This window comes from Anomalospiza imberbis, chromosome 3 (genome assembly GCF_031753505.1).
Source record: "Anomalospiza imberbis isolate Cuckoo-Finch-1a 21T00152 chromosome 3, ASM3175350v1, whole genome shotgun sequence".
Taxonomy (NCBI): Eukaryota; Metazoa; Chordata; class Aves; order Passeriformes; family Viduidae; genus Anomalospiza; species Anomalospiza imberbis.
The window spans coordinates 20,869,070-20,892,168 of NC_089683.1; the positions used below are offsets into that span (position 1 = coordinate 20,869,070).

Genomic DNA, 23,099 nt, shown 5'->3' on the forward strand with positions numbered 1-23,099 from the left:
TACTGCTGGGTTAATGGTTGGACTTGATAATCTGAGACACGGTTTCCAATGTAAGTGATTCTATGACTGTGTGATTTTATATGCACAGTGCAAACACTGGAAAAAGAGAAATTTGCCTTGCCTGTGGTGTCCTCTCTAGGTATTTCAATAACTACCTTCTTACTGTAGATAGCATGAACAGTGAATTAAACATCATTACATGAATATTTCAGATGAGGGTAAAGTGAGTAAGTTATATTACAGTTGAAATATTTTGCATGGATAGATGTTTTGCCCAGTATTGCTCTCATAACTAGTGGAAATCAAAGGTAAGGGCTGTGAAACTTACACAACAGCACCTATTAATTTTCCTAGAAAGTGTGATGTAATTTAATGACCATTCCTTATGACATTTTAACAAAACTTGAATATCATGGTTCCTGGTTTATAAAAGCCTTCTTTATTCCTCAGCTACTGAAATCTAATATATTAAAATGGTCTCAGATTATTTGTACTAGTATGTTTTTAACTTTTATAATAATGGATTAAAAAATAAATTTGGTAAGATTACTCTTGTAGAAGAGTACAATTTTTCAGTAAATAGGATTGTGAAGCTAATTTTTGGAACTCATCCTCCCAACCACAGAACATCAACTTTCTTCATGCCCCTTCAGAAAAGTAAACATGGCACTAAAGACAGAGGTAAGGTGGGTAGAGTGATACCTAGCCTGTGTTCAAGCAGTAAGAAGCCCTTATGCACCTTTAATAATGATCATTAATATAATTATCATTCATTATTTCTTTGTTTCCCTGGGCAAAGTTAGGGGTTAGAAGAACATTTGTTTCTTAAGTCTTGAATGTGGTTTTGACCTTATTAAGTCTATAAACTTATAAATGAGTAGCCACAACTGATAACAGGAAGCTAAGGGAGGAATTTTGCTTTCCCATTTTCCCCTTTAGATGTTGTCACACCCTACCTAGCTTATGTATAGGCTTTCAGTGAAGAGTATCGCTGAAGAATTCTATTTTTTTAGTCCTCTATGAAAATGCATGTTATGGCATTCTGACCCATAAGTACATGAACATAACATTTCCATCCCCAAATGGCTACTTGTTCACATTCAGAAAAATCACAGTCCTTTCTCTAACTACTTGTTGAACAGTAAACTGTCAACATAAAAAAATAAAAACTCTTAATGGTACCCACTGGAGACAAAACAGTGGAAGCACTTACATGAACCTTTGAGCACAAGTCATTGTTCTATGATTAGATTTCAAATGCACCAGAGTTTTGTACACCATACCTAATTCTTCACACACAGTGCTCTTTTCTCCAGCTCCTGAGAGAAAGGAAAATGCAACCACTTTTTAATGTGAACCTTTTATATTAAGCCAGCCTGACTGGATGCTATGTTGTGAGGGAAGGAGTTACAGTTTAGAATGACTAGCAGAAAAATAGCCAGCACTGATTATCCAAACTAAAGGCCAAAGGGTGAGACATAACAGGTTGCAGCAGCCTTTTGCAGTTTGTTTTTTATATTAAAGTGGAACAAGTCCATTTCCTGCTTCTCAATTTCTACCTGAGAAAATTATTTGCAAAGGTAACAGGACAAGCTTTTAACAGAAACAGGAATAAAATTATCAGTAATATTTAGGAAACTTCCTTTTGGATGGTAAAAACATGCATTTGCTTTAATAATATTTAACATATTGCAGATTTCATTATGCCTGTCACAGACACTTTTACTAAAAGTTGATTTTACATATTCCATGACTGGGGAAAAATTTCCTGCAACATAAATGACTATCGGATTTTGAATTTATTGATTATTACATAATGAAAAGGAATAATGAAAAACTAGATCATCCATGTTTAAGAGTTGTGCTGTGCTGGAGTGCTTTTCTCTGTAATAGATACTGAACTGCACCACTGGTATGGTTTGAATAACTTTAGAGTCCTTCCTTGTGTCCATGCTCCTTTTATGGAACAGGTTTCCTGAATGGGGCTTTTTTTCTATGAGATACACGTTCTTATCAGAGAGCCATAGAATGGTTTGTGTTGGAAGGGATCTTAAAGATCATCTAGTTCCAACTGCCCTGCCATGAGCAGGGACACCTTCCATGAAACCATGTTGCCCAGACCCCCATCCAGCCTGGCCTCAAACACTTCCAGGAATGGGATATCCACAGCTTCTCTGTTCCAGTGCCTTACCAATCTCATAGTGAAAAATTTATTCTTAATATCTAATCTAAACCTACTCTCTTTCAAGGATAGATTTTTTTCAAGCTGTCTCTTTTCCAAGCTGAACAATCCCAACTCTCTTAGCCTCTATATCTCTCCTTATAGGACAGGTACTCCAGACCTCTGATCATCTTTTTAGCCCCATCTTGCTCCACAGGTCCCTGTCTTTCCTATGTTGGGGGCCCCAGAACTGGACACAGTACTTCAGGTAGGGTCTCATGAAAGTGGAGTAGAGGAAGAGAATCACCTCCTCTGACCTACTGGCCATGATAGTTTTGATGGAGCCCAGGATACAGTTGACTTTGGGACTGCAAGTGGACATTGCTAGATCATGTTGAGCTTCTTGTCCACCAGCTAGCTTTTCCTCAAGGCTAGTCTCAATTCATTCTCTCCCCCACCTGCATTTTTGCTTGGGATTGCCCTGACCCAGCTGTGGGAACTTGCACTTGGCCTTGCTGATCTTCATGAGGTTCACATGTGCCCAAATCTCAAGTCTTTTTAAAGTCTTTTTAGCTTCCTCTGGATGACATTCCTTCCCCCCAGTGTGTCAATTGCACCACAACCCATGTGTTTAGTGTAACCCACAAACTTCACAGATTTCACAGAATATTCCAAGTTGAAAGGGACGCACAAGGATCACTTAATTCAACTTTTAAGTGAATGGTCCACACAGGGATCAAACTTGCGACTTTGGTATTAGACCCATGCTCTAACCAACTGAGCTAATCTCAGGGTCCAGACTTGCTAGGGTGCACTCAGTTTCACTGTCTACATCCCAAGAATGATGTTAAATGCCACCAGTCACAATGCCAACTCCTGAAGATCATCCCTTATCACTGGTTTGCAGTTGAACAGCAAGACATTGATTGTCTGCTTGAGTATAACCATCCAGTCAATTCCTTATGTGCCCTAAATGAAGACAACTTACTGGCCGAAATGGCTGGATTATGTTTTCTCAGGAACTATGATATACCACTGTTTAGAAGTTAATTGTTTTAACTAACCTACCTTATAAGTGAGTATATAGCATATCAGTAAATCAGAATGTTACTTTAAAAGTAGTCTTAATTTGTACAGTAAACATGCTATTTTTTTTTTCTCAAAGATAAATGGCAATATGATTCTATGTGAGTATATGAATCCAGAAGCATCCTGGGGATAAAATCTGTGTCAGAGGCAGTTTCGTTCCCATTGCTCCAGTGAAGTACTAATCAGATGACTGACAATAACAGAAACAAAGTACCTCTTTACTCAATACAGTTAAATTCATGGTTATATTGTTATAGTAATATAAAACTGCATGTTTCCTGCCTACCAGGTAGAAAAGAGGAAGCAGGTAAAAGAACAAGAAATAAATAGTTTGCATACAAAAATGTACAGTAAAGATCTTATTCTTTCTTGTGGATATGGGTTGAAAGCACTCCAAAGGACACTCAAGCTTTAGGGAAATGTTCTAAGAACAGTACTTTAGAGATTCTCTGCTCAGTTAAAAAATTTACTGTGCTTTTTCAATACTGGTTAATAAGTACTTTGAGATCACTAATTCTCTGAAAACTTAAGGGACACAATCAAAGAAAACATTTATGCGTTCTATTCTTTGATCAAACTGTAATTAATACATCATATAGATCAGCCATTATATTAACATTCTTCTTAAAATATTTGCTTTAATGATTTGTAATTTACTAGTTGAAAATTAGGTTTATACTGAACATTTCAATGGCGCATTGTATTTGGAAAGCAACCAAGTTGTTTGATTAATGCTGGAACTACAGAAACTATCTTACAGATTCATGACCTATGTTCCTGTGTTGCAGTAGCCTGGTCCTCTCCTCTTGTTCCTTAAAAATAAGCTTCCTCCCACCCCAAGTAATGTCTTTACTTCCTTGATAACATCTGCTAGGCTTTCCTATTCACAGTATGCTTGGCTCTCTCCCATGTTCCCTAAATCCCAGCTGCTGGGGAAGGAGCAGCTTGTATAAGAGCTGATTTCAACATAATACGTGTGTTGATTGAGAGATTAACAAATCTGATTGTTGCTGAGCTTGTATGGCTGCCTTTCCAGTGGGGTCTTATGTTGGGTTTCTGTTTCCTCTTTCCAGATGCCAACATTCTCAAATATCTTAGCAACTTGTCTTCTAGGTGCCAAGCTCCCTGGTTAAATGCAAAGGTAATGGGAATAGTGCATAGAAAAATAAGAGAACTGCCAGAGGGATAGAAAGTCAAATATATGTAATATATATTTATCAAAGCAAATGTAAAAGGAGAATCAAGTGGCAGGAAGGGAGCAGCTTACCTGTGTGTATCCTGGTCCACAGATGGAGTCCAAATTTGTGGCACTGACATTGCCCTAAGAGCCTTCTTAAGAGTACTTCTCTTAAGAGTATTTCTTAATTTTCTCCAGAAAATTTCCTTCCAGACTCTCTGGATATACCTGTAATACACCCCTCACTGATCGCTCCAGTGTCTTCCCCTACCCATGACCCATCATCACATATCTTCTCTCCCATACTGACCATACTCTCTCCAGGCCTTGCCCCCAGCCTTGGTCCTAGTTTCTTCCCCAGAATGCCTCTTCGCAGTCCTCTGTTCCCAACCCTTACCACCTCCACTTCTCCTGTGGGCCACACCTAAGCTCAGTGCCCCATATGCATCTACCTATTTTCTCAGCCAGGACCAGGTACTTTCATTTACATGGATAGGTCTGAGCTAATGGATTGCCCTTACCTTCTGGATTTATTCCCAAAAGTCACTTGGACTATCTTGTTGGTTACTCTGACAGCTAAGCACATCCCTTTCCTTGGGCTCCTTTCTTGCTGTGTTGGTTTTGCTGGGCCTGGATTTTGGTAGCAGGAGGGTCATAGAGATGGCTTCTGTGAGAAACTTCCACCATGTCCAGCAGAGCCAGTGATGGCTCTGAAGATGGACATGCTGCTGGCCAAAGTTGGTAATTAGAGAGGTTGGTAATGCCTCTGTGATGACATAACTATGCCATCACAGAGGCATTACCAAGAAAATCAGAACAATGTGGGCACAAATTTTTTCCTAGCCAGAGAAGAAGAGGAGGTGAGAGCATGTGAGGGAAACAACACAGAGACACCAAGGTCAGTGAAGAAGGAGGTGCTCCAGGTGCCAGAGCTGAAATTCCTCTGCAGGCTGTGGTGATGACCATGGTGAAGAAGCTGTGCCCCTGTAGCCCAAGGGGATCCACAGGGAATGCAGAGATCCACTCTCAGCCCATGGGGGAGGTGTCCATGCTGGAGAGGATGCCTGGAGGAGGTTGTGATCCAATAGAAGACCCAGTGGAGGGAGAGGGCCCTTGATTCCAGACTAAATCAGCTTGTCCTTGGGGGACTGCACCCTGTGGAAGAGTGACCCACATCACAGCAGTTTTGGGCCTGTGTGCTCATGGGAGGAACTCATGTTGCATCAGTTTTGGGAGGACTGCTGCTTGTGGGTGTGGACCCATTTTGGAGAAGTTCACAGAGAACTGTCTCCCATGGAAAGGGACTCCATGATGCAGGAGGGGAAGGACTCCCCTACCTGAGCAGTATAAGAAAATCTCGGGGGATTTTCTTACTTACCAAACTTACCAAACCCCCATGCCCTGTCTCCCTGTGCTGTTGGTGGGAAGGAGGGACGGTTTGGGGGGAAAATGGTGGTTTTGAAGTGATAATTTTACTTCTCATTATCCTCCTCTGACTCTGTTAGTAATAAATTCACTTTGTATCTCTAAGCTGAGCCTGTTTTGCACTTGGAGTGTTTTCTCCTGGTCCCTACCTCAACACATGAACCCTTCGTTAATTTTTCTCTCTTCTGCCCAGCTGTGGCAGGGGAGGGTGAGCGAGTGACTTTCGTGGGTGCCTGGCAGTGGGCCAGTGTCAAACCATGACACTTGCTAACATAGACATCAATGTTGGAAGTGATTTTTGCAAGCACAGAGACCAGTTCACAGAGAAGTCTGGACTGGAATAGAAGTGAGTAATTGAGATGATGGGGGCTTCTGTGGTGATCAGGAAAGAGGAATGCATACTTTACAAGAGAAAATATTATGGGTTGACAAGTTTTACACACCAACGGGAAGGCCAAGAAGGGATATGATTGCTCTCTATAAATATTTCAAGGTAAACAGCAGGAATAAAGATAAGTGTTATAGTCTAAATCATATTGCCAGCAGAAGGATAAACTGACCATGAATTAATGTCATTTCCAGTTTAGTAGGATGGTTTTAATCCTCCAAAACTGAGGCTCCTGTAACAGTGTCGTAAGAGCAACAAAAATATCCTACCTAGGTTTTGATGAAATTTGTCAAATCATTATTTAGACTGGGAGAAGCTTGCTCAACAGCACTGGGAGTCTGGTGCTTTGGGAGTACCACTAGCACACCAGTTTTTGTCAGTAATGCACTGCCTTGCTGCACGCTCTCATGCCTGCCAGAGCCGGATGCAATATTCTAGATGGTTTTTAATAAATGCCTGGAGCACTAATAATACCACTTTACTTTGTGGTATATCTATTTATTAATGCAACCTACTATCATCTTTGCCTTCTTTTCCAGCAGCTGTGAAATGATTTGATGGTTTTAATTATTTTTCATAATAACCCCAAATTCCTCTCCTGATTAGCTTCCTAGATGAAATTTCCATTTAGGATATATTCTCTAACTTGGTGTTTGGTTTCCCTGCTAATTATCTCACTTTTTTTTTCTGTGTTAAGCTGCATTTGCCATCTGCTCATCCAGTCAAAAAATAATGGAAAACCTTTTGAATCCAATTGCATTTTCCTAATTACTGGTTCTGTCTCCAGTTGTGTTATTACCCACAGACTGAAAGATCTTGGGCCAAATAATTAGCAAAAAACCTGAGATTCCTTTGATTTTGGCTGAGCTATGCTGATACATACCAAGCTCCTGATCTTTCACTTCCTAGTGTCTAAAGTTCCCCATGTTTCAAAATATAAACATCTGAGTCCCACTTCTCTCAGTTTTCATGTACAGTATTGATGCTGCATTTCCCACACCTAGGCCAAGCTCCCACTGTGAATGAGTATTTCATTCATCTATACTCGGCAAGTACTTTCTCCAGGGAATTCACATGAAGTTAGTGGCACTTCCAATGAGCTTCAATGTTTCAATAAACATGAACAGAACATTTTTTGTTGTTATGCATATCTGAACATTTGCAGATGTTTGGCAATATCAATGATTACAGCATTTAAAAAAAACCCCAAACTGACAACATCTTAAGTTCTCATATGTATCTTTACTTCTTTCTCTGTACCTACTGATTTTTTTCTTCTCTGTATCTACTGATTTTTTTCTTCTCAGTGTTTCTGTATGCCATTTTGGTGTAGGTAGTTTTTAAGCCTTGCACTTGGATTCCGTGATTCTGTTACCTCCTGATACTTTTTGCATTACTGTACTGGGCTGACCCTGGCTGGATGTCAGGTGCCCACCAAAGCCTGTCTATCACTTCCCTCCACAGCTGCATGGGGGAGAGAAAATATAAAATTCATGAATTGAGATAAGGACACAGGGAAATCACTCACCAAATCTGTCATGGGCTAAACAGACTAGAATTAGAGATATTAATTAAATTTATTACTAACAAAGTCAGAGTGGGATAATGAAGCAAAGTAAAGCCTTAAAAACACCTCCCTCCCCTGCTTCCCAGCTCCACCTTCTCCCCCAGCAGTGCATGGTGAAAGGGAATGGAGTTAAGGTCAGTTCATCACAGGTTGTTTCTGTTGCTGCTTAGGGAACCGAGTCCTTCTCCTGCTCCAGCTTGGGATCCCTCCCACAAGAGAGTTTTCTATGATCTTTTCCAACATGAGTCCCTCCCATGGGCAACAGTCCCCCTCAAACTGCTGCAGTGTTGATCACTCTTACACAGGGTGCAGTTCTTCAAGGACAGGCTGCTCCAGGGGGGACTCCTCTCTCCACAGGCCTCCCACAGGGTCACAGCCTTCTCCCAGGCATCCACCTGCTCTGGTGTGGGTCTCCTCCATGGGCTGCAGGTGGATCTCTGCATCCCCCCTGGACATCCATGTATTGCAGAGACACAGCTGCCTCACCAATGGCTGCCCCATGGGCTGCAGCTCAAGTGCCTGGAGCACCTCCTGCCCCTCCTTCTGCACTGACCTTGGTGTCTTCAGGGCCGTTCATCTCACATGTTCTCACTCAGCTCTTGTGTGGTCATAATTACACCTGCACAGTAACTTTTTTTTTTTTTTTTTTCTTAACTATGTTATCCCATAGGTGTTATAATTTCTGACTGGCCCAGCACATCCATCCTGGAGCTGTCTGGCATTGTTTTTGCTGGACATGGCTAAAGCTTCTGGCAGCTGCTCACAGAAGCTACCCCTGCACCCCCTGCTATCAAAATCTGGCCATGCAAACCTAATACACTTATTTGGTGAAAAGTTTGGTGTTTTGTGAGTTGCTCTCTTCAGTTCTAGATTCTTGTTACCAAGTTCTTTCTCATAAAGACCATTCCTGTCTTTTTTTCCTGTCTGTATATTTATGTATCTTTTCCTAGAGTCTGTACATGAAAATATTTTTTATGATAGATTCTTATTCCAAATCAGCTGAATTAGATGTTGGAGTTATTAAGCTATTACAGTAAGGAGATCTACCATGCCAACTATACAGAACTGTTTATTTTCACAGTGAAAAAAAAATTTTCATATAAACAGAACCCCTGTAAGCTGTTATGTTTGAGCAGTGTCACTAAAATATTGTGGCAAGGACATGAAGTCATAGGGTACAGATTTATTGAACATTTGCATTTGTGCATTAGCAATGCCAGTATTCTTGTCAAAGGTCTTTTTAAAAGCAGAGTTTGGGCTTTTAGTTAGCTGGACAAGCAAGCTGAAGGACAGTTTTAAAACCACCCGAGTTTACTCAGGGCTACCAGTAGTTTTATATTCCTAATTATTTTATCAATAGTAAGGTGCTATTGATCTCCATATTTCTGCTTACCTAACAGAAATATCAGTTGAATGGAAATTTTAAGCATTGCATTCAGTTCCTGCAACTTGAGGCAATGCTAGTTGGACATTTACTGAGGCTTTTTTTCAAGGAGATTATTTCTTCTCCCATCCTAAATATAATTTAAGTTTTCCCCATAAATATTAGTCTTTTACAATTTTATTCATTTATTAATGATGCAACTTATTATTGCATTACTATAATCAAAAATCACAGGAGGGAGAGAGAGAGAGAGAGAGAAATTCCTCTTAAATGACAGAAAATTGGGTAAAGAGGAGGAGGGAATAGATATTCTTAAATTTCCTTTCCTTTACTGTAAGAGTATTTAAGAATCTCCTGATCTGGGCCAATTTCAAAGCAGGCACATTTTAGAGAAATGTATAAAAGATTACTTTATTCTGTTGAAATCAGTGTAAATATTTAGGTATTTGCTTTTCTAGGTTTTGCATCACATGTAATAATTATGCGAAAACATGTAATTTCCCATCCAGAAATTTATTTTATTGTTGAGAAAAAAACATTTGATTAATTATTTTAATCCTATGGAACTAAACTCATGACCCTAGAGAAAATAATGCATGCCTTCAGAACATGAAAACATTAAAATGTGTGTTGAAAACTTTTATTAATATTCTCAAAGCATTTCAATTTCTTTGTGTAGTTTAGATATTACACAAAGTTTTGCTGGGTTATTTAGGAAATAATAAAGCTAGGCTAGACAATTTATATTGTAAAACTTCATGTAAAAGACAAAGCATTTGTAAGTCTAATAGATAGAATTATATCATTACTAGTACATCATACAATTAGTTCATGAAGTCTGTATAGATGTTTAAAGGTCCTAAAATATTAACAGAAAATGATTTATATTGGGAAGCTTGTTTATGTTTAAACTTCATCTTAGACAATGTTACATTTACTGCTTTTTAACCACACCTGAGGTACAACAGTTTTTGAAGTCAAACAGCAATTTTCTAATTATATCATCCAATAACTAAAATGTTTTAAATAAGAAAACTTAGATAAATAGTCCTGAAAAATTGCTATGATAAATCTTTTTTTTTGTTTTTTTAAGGATGTAGTATTTAATCTGAATGACAACTAATTTCACATGTGTGTATATCTGTTTTCTGTTGATTAGGAATTCAGGGGTGTTTCTGTGATTAAGAGAATTTATAATGCTAAATCCTTTAGCATTATAAACTACTCATTTGTGACATTTATTTATGAATAACTTGTGTATTATTTATAGTTTGATTATGAAAGATGGATCATAGTTTTTTCATTACTTGTCTCTGCCAGTAATTCAATATTATCTTCTTGTTAAAAATAATCTCCTTAGTTTTAAATTTTCAAGAATTTAACCCCTTAGTTACATCTTGCAAATAGTTTGATGGAGGCCATCAAATTTTGGTAATCACATGTGTGTATTTATAATGTCTAAATTCATGGCTAGTCCTGCAGATAACCTCACTCACGTGACTGTTTAGGGGTCAGTCAGCAGTGTTTAGAATGTTTGTCTGAAAGAAAGGGCTGCATTAACAACAAATTTCACATGTTTGAAACAATTTTTTTCCCTTTAAATATTCTGTCAGAAAAACAGATCAAGGGTGGTGGCAGTTTCTTTGCATGATTTTGAACGTTGGATCATAAAGAGAAACTACTCCATCAATCTGATTTTTCATTTGTGTATGCAAACTTGCTTCCAGTACCTTGTTAGAAAGCAGAAAACAGTGGCTATCATTACCCTAAAATTGAAAAAGGCAGTTTCAGTAGACATTTTATTTAATGCATCTGGAAAGGAAAGAAAGGTAGTTCTGAAGAATAGGGAGAAACTGGTATGGCTTTAAACTCTGTTAACTTATCTAAGAAATTTTGGGCATTTAATATGGACTAGTGTACTTTATGGTCCTCTGCTTTTGTCTCTCTCTCAAAAGTGAAGAGCAATTATTCAACTCCATTTTATGTTTAAGACAAAAAAAATGTTTATTTTCCAAAAGGCAGTAACATTCAGATGGGACTATTAGTTGTATCCTGTCCTTAGGCTAGATTGGTCAGTGGAAGTTTGCTCCAGTGATGATAATGCCCGTGATTTGTACTTAATTGGCTGAGTATATTATACATTAATCTAACCTTGAGAGTTTTATGAGGGATTCAATATATCAATAACAATGTCTAAAATACTAGCATGGCTTGTTCTGAGATTCTAATTTTGGTGCTGTTTTAAAATCAGACAAATACATCCCATATCAGTTTTGTGTGTTTACATTTCAGGTTCTCTGAAGTTTCTCTATGATATATAGAGATCTGTGATACTTAGCAGTTACAAAAATGGCATAGTGCATGTTAACAATCTGTATTTTGACCTTTCAGTGGTTGTTCTCTGTACATAGACTCCTAATACTGCACATTTGGACTTCCTCATAGCTGGCTATTAAAGCAATCACCAGACCATTGCAAAGGCATAAAGGAATTGAAGGTCAAATCACTGGCAGTGAATTCTAGCTTGCTGCAGTAATCTATAAGGTAATGCTGGCTGAAAGAGGTACCACTTGCTGTGTACATGATGCACTGCAGAAAGCAAGGGGCTCATAGAGTTGAAAAGATATAGTGATTTTTAAATCTGCTGTTGCAAATTTGCTTTTGGCTATTTAAAGTTGAATTAATTAGTGTTTCTACAAAAAGATCAGATATTTCAATAACTGAATTCCATATCTCAATGTAGCTTAAAATATCTTTTACACCTTCAGATCCTATTTCTTTATTGCAATTCTATATCTTCTTGTCAAATGATTTATCTATTTATTATCAATGTTCATTTAGTTGTAACGGGAATTTTGGGTTGGTTTTGTTTATGAATGTTCATGAGGAATGTTCACTATAGAAAACCATGCATAAAAAGCTTCCAGATGTGCTCGGTTTTGCACTTTGTTCCAGCATAGCAGCTTTGTACAAGTGTGAGTGAATACTTCACCAGAGAAAAGTTGGGAGCTTGAAGTTGATGCTTTTTACAGAAAACAGCAAACTTTTTTTTTTCTGTTTAGCTCACTGGAAAGTTTATATAACTCCAAATAAATCTTTAATTTCTACTGTAAAAGCTAAAATTAAGAACTCATTTTTTTGAGCTTAGGTCTGAGTCCTGCAGTGAACTCTTTGTGCCTTTGTAATGGTCAAGATAAAGGTCACATTTATGTATCCAGTGAGATGAAAGTGTTTTAAATCATCATCACAATAGACTTTTTTTTTTTATATGAGAAAGTTTAAGATGGAAAACTAAGGATATTTCTGTAAGTCCACTTTCAAATTTTTCCAGATTAGCTTTATTAACGCTTATTTCTTGGGCAGCAAATGCTGCATAGCATAAACAGATTTTGGTTTAATTTCTTAAAATCAGTTTTAGTGCTTCATACTGAATTTGTGCTTTTTCTGTATTTACTCTCCAGAAGACAATGTTTCATATAGAGAGTAGAGACTGTATTGAAGCTGTCCTCCTGAGATATGAAGATATATTTAGAAATATCACCAGATCTCAAGGACTGTTCAATGCAGACATCCTAACAGTTTCAGCTCAGAGCTCTTGTAAACTTAGTTCCCCTCCAGCTGTATTTAAGAAGGAAACCATAGTGGATTCTTCCTCAGGGCACTGAAAAGTCTTATACAACTGATCAGACCTTGAGCTATGGTCTCTAGCTGTTGGTAGTCACTGCCTGGCACATCAAAATTCTGTAAACATCCTCAAGTAGTTATTTAGCATATGAGGCCACTGCATATTTGGGACTGGATCAGGTCAATGCTTTAATGTTGCATATCACAGTCCTTTTGAGTTTGACTTAGAACCTAGAAGTGTAATTAGGACTTTTATAAGAGCCTTAGAAGTGTGTCTGCAGCGATGAAGGCTGACTGCACACTGGACAGCATCAGTACAGCTAGCAGGTTAAATTGAGTGATTGTTCCCCTCTTTTTGGCACTTCAGATGCTGCAATTGGAGCACGGCCCAGTTCTAGCACTTACCCACCCCCACCCCAGTATAAGAAACACAGACAAATTGGAGCACATCCAGAGGATGGCCACCAAGATGGGCAGAGTACTGAAGTATATGATGCACAAGGAGACACTGAAGAGACCTGAATTTGTTCAGCCTGAGGCTGAGGAAGCTAAGAGGAGAACAGAGCTAATTGCTGTCCTCAGCTGCTTAATGGGTCATTACAGCCAGATGGAGCCAGACTGTTAATGGACATGCACAGTGTAAGGACAGGAGGGAACAGATAGATGCTGCAGCAAGGGAAATTTCAATTAGGTTTGAGGTATAAACTCTTCATTGTGAGGGTAGTAAACAGTGAAACAGTTGCCCAGGGTGACTGTTAATTCTCCTTCCTGGTGGATTTTCAAAACTTGAGCAGGCAATGCCTTGAGAAACGAGGTTACTTTGGCAGTATTCTGCTTTGAGGGATAAACTCTAACAACCTCAGAATATCTCTTCCAATCCCTGCTGTTCTGAGTTGGTATACATTACTGACTTTATATGAAGGACATCATTCAAGTCTTGCCCAGACATGGATACATCCCCTTAAAATTGTTACATATTTTTGTAGACCCTTTGTATTTCCTTAATTTTTTTTTTAAAGTCAAATCCACTCTCCATTTAGATGCTTTCAAAATCTGATTCCTATATGACAGTAAATAAAGAGAAAGGAGTGAAAAAATCAATTTAACCTTCAGTGTACCAGAGTATCAGATTGTGTGATATACTCTGTATCTGTTCAGTCCCATCCTATTTTTTTTTTGCCATCTCCCTATTTGGTTATTTGTTATATCATACTCAGCTTGGATTTGTACCATTTTTATTTGTTCTTATGAGGCTCTGACAGTACTGGTGAAATCTCTTAAAATGAGCAAAAGGAAATAAGACTGAGGAAAAAAAAGAGACAGAAAATAGAGAAATTATGATCTATAGCCTGGGTAGTTGTGCACTAGTGTACTATTGACCCTGAATTGAACTCCAATGACACTTGCATTGGCTCCAGAGGGCTTTTGGAGCTAGCAAGGTTCAAACTGTCTTCAGTTTTGTATTTCACAGCACTCTCATGGGTCATCACTCCTACAATTTTTGATCATCACCCTTGCCCTCCATGGTATTTTTCAAAATCATGCTACAATGTGATTAGGGGGTGGCAAGCTTCTTAATCTTGTCTGTGAGGAATATGACTCACTTTAGCTTTCAACATCACTAGAAAATGAGAAAAAACAAGCAGAAATACAAATGGATTTTCACTTAATAAACCTATCACCTGGTCTTTTTTGGACTTGTTTGGGATATTTAGATATTTAGACTCTCCACTCGGATACTGTGCATTTGAAATGTGTATCAGAAGTGTGCTAAAGCACATCCTTTTTATTACTGTGTTTATGGCTGCTCCTCTGAAAAGAAAGCATTTGTGTCCAGATCACCAAGAGAAACATTAGCTCCTTTTTTATTTCTTGAGTGGCTAATATTTGCTTTTTATTGCTTCAGTTATTTTTGTTTTCCTGTGAAAATATCTGATTTTCTGATCTCTTTTGGCTTAGTTAATGCATGTGTAATGTGTAAACTCCATATGGAGAAGGATCTGATGTACAAATACTGTGAATAGGTTCTGGCATTGCTTTGAGCATTAATTTTATATTTTTATCTGGGGAAAATAATGGTCTCTTAGTGGTTGCTTTATGCATTTGGTTGGATGTCAGTTCATTTGCTCACAAATATACAAAGTTTGCTTCCAGGCTGGTTGATTTTCTTTAGCTTTAGGCTCACTCTATTTTAATAATGGCTTTTCTGTATTCTGTTTATATTTAAACTTCTTTCAGTATCTTCACTTCTCAGGAATACTCATTTTCTTTGCTCTGTCTTTCCCAATATAGCCCAGCTGCTAGGCTCTCACAGGAAGCTGAGTTATTTCCTATTGTATTTTTCCTATTCTTCAAAACTTTAGTAGCTATTTGATTTTCCTAACCTCAAGGCCCAGTCCTAGGCAGTAAAAGGGCTTTAGCTATAAATACAGTTGAAAGGAAGTATTCAAGAAAGCTGAAATTGTAAATGCAGGGGAATCTCATCTTGAGAATGGTCATACAATGATCAGCAGTGAGAGGAAGGCAGGAAAGTAGGCTTTTAGACTCAGCAAGAAGTACTTGTAGAAATAGTTTCAAAGGAATTAAATACATTTATTTGCTATATCCACAACAACTCTAAACAACTGTGATTATATTTTTCATCATGTTCTGCATGATGAAGTCACTTATTTTTCTGAGTAAAAAAAGAACCACAGAAAAACAAAACAAGTTTCAAGATGAACAGATATGTTTACCTATAGATACACAAATGTGATTTTCTTTAGATTGAAGTTATTTTTATTTCCTTTATGACTGTTCATGGAAATGGGCCAAAACACTATTTAAGTGCAAAAATACTTGCTTTCTCTTCCTATTGTGCCATTTTTCAGCACTCATAATACTAAAAGAAATACAGTGCTTTGGTATAGTGTAATATTGATTATTTTTACCACTTCAAACAAGTAGTTGTTTCAAACAAGTAGTTGTAAAAAGTACCTTGAATGCTTTGTGGATTTGTTTTACATGGATTACCTTAATAGGGCTTGTACTGCAAAAGTGCATCAACAAAGTATCTTTGAATTAATTTCATTCTTATGATAGTAACTCATCCAAGTACCTCTAGTCAAATTTCTGTCCAAAAGGATGAGTGACATATCATTTGAGTCAAGAAAATAGTGCTGCCTTAAAATAGGCCAATAGCACTCTTAGAAATATAAGAGATTGTCAGAGAGTAAATATTTTGCTGTAGCAGGCAGTCAAAGTGTTTTGGTCATGAAGTGTATTCAGTGTAGGGCACTTATAATCTGGAGAACAGCAAAGATGAGCATTATACACCATGACTGAGAGAAAAACTGAAGAATTAGAATTGAGACAAAAAAAAAAAAAAACCTTAAGGAAATGAGTATCAATTAGATATTATTTTTCCCCTGAGTGCATTAAATGTTTTATTCTCCATTTGCATATGGAGGGTTTTATTCCTTGTCATTGGAGGCTTTAGAGCACATTTTAGAAAAAAAATCTGTAGGTAAAACGGGCTTTGTAGAAGAAAAGGCTAGTTGGTTTTTCAGATGTCTCTCAATACCTTACCTAAATGGGTGACTGAACACAGAGCAGGACATCTCCAGAGAATTTGCTCTAGCATCAGTGTGGAACAAAGAGGATATTGTGAATGGATAGTCTTGGTAGACATGGCAAAATCCTGCAGTTTAGCCTGCAGGTCTGTCCCACTGATATTTCAGCAGATGATACTGTGTAATGATGAGATGCCAACAGAAGGAAAGAGCTGAAATAGATAAAGAAAAAGGTATAGGAGTAAAAATACACGCGAGGGAATGGAAAACATAGTTCATAATACTTTGAGCTTTTATTGGTGCTATTATATCCATGTTCAGATACAAATATTGGATTAAACTCCTTAAAATTATTATTTTCACAGTTGAGCCTGAAATTATGATTTGCTTTTCAGTCACACTAAATCGCAGTATAATGCATGGCTACTCTATTTCTCTTTGAGGGCCACACAGTTCTGTTTCATTAACATCAGTAAAATGATATAAAGAGACTGATGGCAAGGTGCTGATGAAAATTATTAAACAGGTGTGTTTGCCTTTAGAACAAAAATCTAAAGAATTATCTGCTAAATTTCCTCTTGTACATTTATTATTATTATTATTATTATTATTATTATTACTATTATTATTATTGCCTAAGTGAAGGGGGGAAAGGTAAACTAACCTGGTATTTGTCAGGCAAACCATATTTCCATATTTCTCTGTGAAACAAAAATAATTTCTGGTTTTCCTCTGATACATGGAAGTCTGCATTCAAATAGGCAGTGATATTCAGTAATTGTACAGTGCTATCTGCTTTTTTTGGCCAGTTAGTAAATAGATATAATGGGGGAAACAGGAAAAGCAAATAGAGAAATATGGGCAATTGAGAACATCCATGTTTCTAATTGAAATTTCAAATTATATAGGCAGCAGGGAAGAGCTGTGCAGGGCATCTGGAAGTATCAGATGAAAAGAGAGACAGAAAGGCCTGTTACAAAAATGAAGAGGAGATACAGAACAGGATATGTGATATATTACTCAAAGGGTAGTCAGAAGTGCTGACCTCATGTATTTTCTGAATGCAGTGCTGAGCTGACAAGTTATCCCCAGCACAGCACTGCTTCTCACCATTGCATATTATTTCTCACCATATTGTCACTTCCATAAAACCTGGTCAAAATCATCCAGACTGGACTCCATTATTTAGAAAAAATCTCAACCCCTGTTTAGTACATAGTGTACAGTAAAGTGTAGTGTTAAATACCATATAGTATTTTATTTAGTTAAAAATATTACTGGTATGTGGTGTCTTAATCCTATTCCATTATATAGCCTGCATGGATATTTTGAATTGCAATTTTTTAATGGCTATTTTGTATATTTCACCTGGCCCTTATATTGCTTTCTTTACTCTACCTCTTTATAGTAGATTTGATTGTACTTGCACCAGCCATACATAAAAGCGTATACAAAGAATGAAATGTTAATGTGTTTAACAGAATAATTTATTTTCACTCTAATTTAAAACTGAATTCAGCTTTTTTTTTTTTTTTTTTGAGAAATAATGTTGGCATTTATATGTCTGGTTTTATTATTTTTAGTTGTTCTTACCATTGAGATTGGACAAGAAAAACTATAAGAATGAAATACATTTCATAATATTTGGAGGGAAAAATATGTTGTGTCTTCATGACAAATTTGTTTCTTCATAGGATCTTTCTTATGACCTATTTTATCAGCAAGTTCTTGTATCTGGGAACATTATTTCTGTTGGCTAGACAATTTCAAAATGATGGAGTGAGATTAATAATATAAATACAGGATTTCCTTGTTCTATTGATTTATTGGATCCTAAACCTCTGAACACTCACCTGTATTAGTCATTTTACTATTGAGAACTATGACAAAAATTTACTCAGATGTATGAGTGTTTTCAAGGAGCAACTTTGTTAAGTGTAATTAATTAGCAACACATAACAAAGAATACATCCTGTGAAAATATCACTGTAATACTTTGGATGGATCAGATATGTACAGACATAATCCACTACTAGGAATTTTGCAAGGGAGGGGCTTAAGAAATATCTTTGTCTGAAATGTGGTCATGTCCCCACTTCTATTTGATCCGCTTCAACATTTTATCCAGCATGGGTGTCGAAAAGTTACTTGTCTGAGGCCATAATTTCACATACATTAGCATGGCTATAATTGTTGGGAGACTTGGATCAGGGGACTCACCTTATTGAGACTTGATATGCTAGTTTAATTTTTTCTATGAAAAAATGAACATGAATACCAAGCTGCACAAGAGTGAGCAGACAGTATTCTCATTGCAAACAGGTAAAGGTTGTTCTGGGCTATGTCAGCACGAGTATGATTAGCAAATTGCCAAGGTTTATACTTCCTTCTGGTGCTGGTGAGGCACATGGAATACTGCGTTCACTGGTTGGGGTTCCCTGCTTCCACAAGCATAGAGATGTTGCATCCCAGGTTTGGGTTCACATTATGGGTTTTTTCTTTGTTAGTTTTCCAGTTATCTGTACCCTTGTGCATCCCCCGAGTTTTTCCCTACTCCTGGGGTTTCCATGCCCGTCTCCCCATTCTCGCGGTCCCACTCACCCCAAAGTCTCGTGTCCGCCCCTGATGTGTTCCCATTGGTCGCTGTAGTACACGTCATCACTACGATGTCTGTACCCATTGGGCAGGAGGACTCCCTGTCCGCCCTGTCCCTTCCCTATTTCATCCCACTCCTCGGCATGCTCGAGGCCATTTGCGTCCGTGTGAAGCTGGGATCGGCTGCAGCTTTTCCATCGCAGCTCTCGCAGCCAATAAAGCATCCAGCCGCCACGCGGACGGATTTGGACGAATTCCCTGCCTCTTTGTTTCTTCCCTCGCGCCGACGGCAAAGCGCGGCCAACAGCCCACCCCGGAGCGCGACAGCAAAAGCGCCCGGAAACTGCGGCGAGCCCCGGCCCCGACGAAAAGCTGAGAAGCCCAAGCCAGGCATTCGGGAGCTGACTGGGGCAGACAAAAATAAAGAGCAGCCGCATAGAGAGAAAATGGAGGAAGTCTAGCAGAGGGCACTCTGCTCAGAGCAGTTGAAAGAGATGGGCTTATTTAGTTTGTTGGGCTACATGGAGAAGAGTTACAGAGTATGGAGCAAAACTCACTTGGGCAATGCTGAGTGATATAACAAGGAAGAATGGCCACAGAGTGCAGAGCAAGAGAGTCAAATACAGCTTAATGAGACTGATGCAGCTCTGGTGCAGGCTGCTCATTGAGGTTGTGGAATCTCCGTCCTTGGTGACTTTCAGGACTTGACTATTAAACCCCAGCAGAGTTGAACTTGTATTGGCAAAAGCCCTTCTCTGCTCTCAGTGGGAGACTGAACTACTTCATCTCCAGAGGTCACTTATAATAAACACTCCTCTTTTGCAGTGAATATTACTATGAAGTCTAAGACCTTTTACAACATTAAAAAGAAAAAAGGAATGAGTAATTAAAAAAAAAGGTGGCTTCTTGATTTTGATTTTGTGCTACATAAGTTTCTAAGGCAGATTAGGTGGCTGTTTCTTTCTCTTTTTTTCTCATTGGTTAATTTTTTAAGACTAGTTTAGATTTTGCTGATGCACTCAATTAATGCTGATACACTCAACTTTGAGTGAGATGGATCTAAGCCTGAACAATGTAATTTCACCTGATGGAATGGTATACTGTTGTCATGTCCTTCATTGTTGTCATCTGTTCCCAGAACTGAAATAAAAATTAGAAAAATTTAAATTAATACAGGTATTTAGTATTGAGCCATCTTCCAGAAAGATCTTTTCTACCAACTAGCAACTTCTCTACAGAGAAAAGAAGTTAAAATAAGTGTCAAATCATAGCTTCTTAACAAAATTTTCAGATTTCTGTATTTCCATATAATGCAGATCTACAAAAAATTGAGTGCCATGTGTATGTTTTATGTGCTGCGGTTTTAGAAACTGAGGGCATGCAGTCTCTCAACAATAGCCATAGAATGTACAGATCTAAACAGACTCTACAGAGAAATAATTATTTCTGTCTCTCTCACACAGGCTCTGTGGAAAGCAGGGCTCTGTACAACCTCCTTGTCATGTTGTTTACTTGCCTACTAGAAGAGGTTTATGTTTTCATTTGTCTCTCAACATGTATGTGTGCAGCACAACAACAAGGGTACCTAGTCTCCCCACCCCAGTGGAAAACTACAGCAGAGAAATTCATATACAGAAACTTACTGGTGAATTATGCACATCCACAAAGTCTGCTTCTTACCAGTGTAGAGGGAGACGTGCTGCTGTCAGTTTGAAATGATTCCCAGCTGCTGGAAGGCATAACAAAAAATCCCCCCATGAAGTCTCCTCAGGCATGCTGAGATAGGGGGACACCTGGGTTGCTCACTGATACAGGACCTTAAATAAACCTCTGAGAAAAGTCCAAAAAAGCAGCAGTCTGGCAGGGATAGAGCTGACACCTCTCTAGATTTTGACAACTTTCTGGCAATAGTCATAGCTGCAAGCCTTATTTTGCAGGTAGACTATCTAGCCTGCTGCAGACTTGTAATATTGCCACTAATTTATGTTTATGAGGAAAAAAGAGGGAAGCTAGTAATTTGTACTGTTGAGTGGAGACCTTTAGAAGATGGTGTTTGAAGGTGCAAAATATGTCAGGCAGACTCTTTGGATTGTAAAAAAACTGGTGAAGCAGTTGTTAGCAGAACACAGAGGATCAAAAATGTCAGAAGTTCAGAAACCAAGCCAGATTATTCTTCCTTATCAATCAGGACAACAAACTACACACAGGCAGGCAGCCCATCTCAGTAAAACCTCAGAAAGTCTTTGAATTAAATGTGAAAAAAGATCTTCTGAGCTGGTTCTTCTGCATCAGTTCATGTTGTGGCAAGTGCATTTTTCATCGTGCGGTGAAAGAAACTGGCCTTACTTACCTGTGACCAGGCTTTTTGTGCTCTTCACTGGAGATGTTCTCAAGCCTGCTGTTGGGGTGCTGTTTCTAGTTTGTCACTGCTGGGGACACTTATGAATCTGTCAATACAAACTTTGGCTACATGTTTCAAGGTGTTGAACTACTTTAAATTTCATTCCTTTCTATCAGGCAACTTTATGGTGTTCTAAAAGTTGTGATCTACCTATCATCAGCAAAGCTGCTTGGAAAAAAAACCTTATTTTTCCTCATTCCTTTCCCACATGCATGCCACAGTCTCTAACAGTAGTAGAATCCCAATGATTAACATGTTTAAAATATATGAAAGATGTAGGGTCAAGTGCCATTACAAGGTGGGTTACTGTGAGACAGCTTTTTATTTGCATGGAGAAAGTTCTTGTAAATAGCTGGCAGTGTCACTGAGGCACTATGGAGGTCAATCTGCTCAGTGCATGTGTTTCATATTGTATTTTCAGACATTTTTTACTTTTGAGTGAAGATCACAGCTAAAGTAATATCTTCTATTTGTTATCCAAGGTGGAGATAATTTCAGCAAGCTTTTGTGGACTTTTATTTGCCAGGCATGTAAAACTGCTTTTTGTACTGATTTTATATTAAAATATATACACAAATGTGTGTATGTGTGTGCCTGCATATATACATATACTTATTTCAGCATACGTCTTGCTGTTGAAGATGCCATTTTTCACCTGAGGGTTAACATGAAGATTTCAGAGCTTTGTGATATAAAATATACTGTTTTTTCTTGTTCTAGTAGGATTTTACCAGTATATCAGAATATCTGCCAACATGATTACATTCCCTGGGATTTCAATTGATTTTGGCATTTGGATTCTAAACAGCAGCTCTGTTCTACAGCTTGATACTGACTCCTGAAGCAGCAGGTCTCAAGAGATACTTCACAATATTTCCTCCATGTGTCCATATATTTGTACATTAAACAAAATATATTTTAAGACAATCAATTTACAAATAGTGGTGTGTAAACTGCACGTTTAGGAATGTATGTTTGTTATGATGGAGTTTAATCTCCTTCATTGCTATACTTGAGTATTTTGCAGAGTATAAGTGTACATTTGAATGACTGTTTGACTTCTCTTGCCTGGGAGGACCTGGGAGTCTTTGATGAGAAAGAAATATAACTCTGTCACTATTACTGTTTGCTACCTCCAATAGTAAAATATTAGCAGACTTAAACTTTTTATTTGAGTGACTGTTGTCACTGCAGTATTTTATATATCAAAATATTAAAAAGTCTTGTGGAAGCAAAAAGTCCTGCTACATGAATGCACTCTGGAGTCTCTGAAGGTGATAGTAATATAAATGTAACTAAACATTTATATTGTTCTTTTTAAAAATTCTTCCTGCAAAAATATCTTTTTAAATTCTTTTGCACTTTTTAAGAAATGTATGCTGGAAATAGAATTGCATTTTTTTTGTGCTAACTTTGAGTTATCTGAGTTTTGTTATATTTGGATATAATTATGAAATCTTAAAATAAAGAAATTACAATTTTCTCTTTTTCTTTGCAGAGTCACAGTGTACACTCTGTGGGGAACCTGAAGGTGAGTGTGTTTTCCTACTAATATTTTTCAAAGCAGCTAGAGGTGAACATTTGACTTTAATAATACTCATGTACAATAGATTGGAAATAGCACATACATGGTGGAAACCAATGAAAGACATTCTACCCAATGTTAGATACAAAAAATTATTTGAATTAAGATGAACACATGCTTCAGGCAGGAAATACCTTAAAAGGACAAATATT

The 23,099-nt window shown here is 37.8% G+C and overlaps 1 protein-coding gene across 25 annotated transcripts in view; it reads left to right on the forward strand.

Annotated features, from left to right (window-relative positions):
* The window catches only part of DLGAP2 (DLG associated protein 2), a 452,231-nt gene that overhangs the window by 198,985 nt on the left and 230,147 nt on the right, over positions 1 to 23,099 (forward strand). For all 25 annotated transcript variants that reach the window (XM_068183587.1, XM_068183591.1, XM_068183590.1 and 22 more), the window contains one exon: positions 22,861 to 22,893. In XM_068183587.1, coding sequence (XP_068039688.1) covers positions 22,861 to 22,893 — 33 coding nt within the window. The remainder of the gene's footprint in view (positions 1 to 22,860; positions 22,894 to 23,099) is intronic.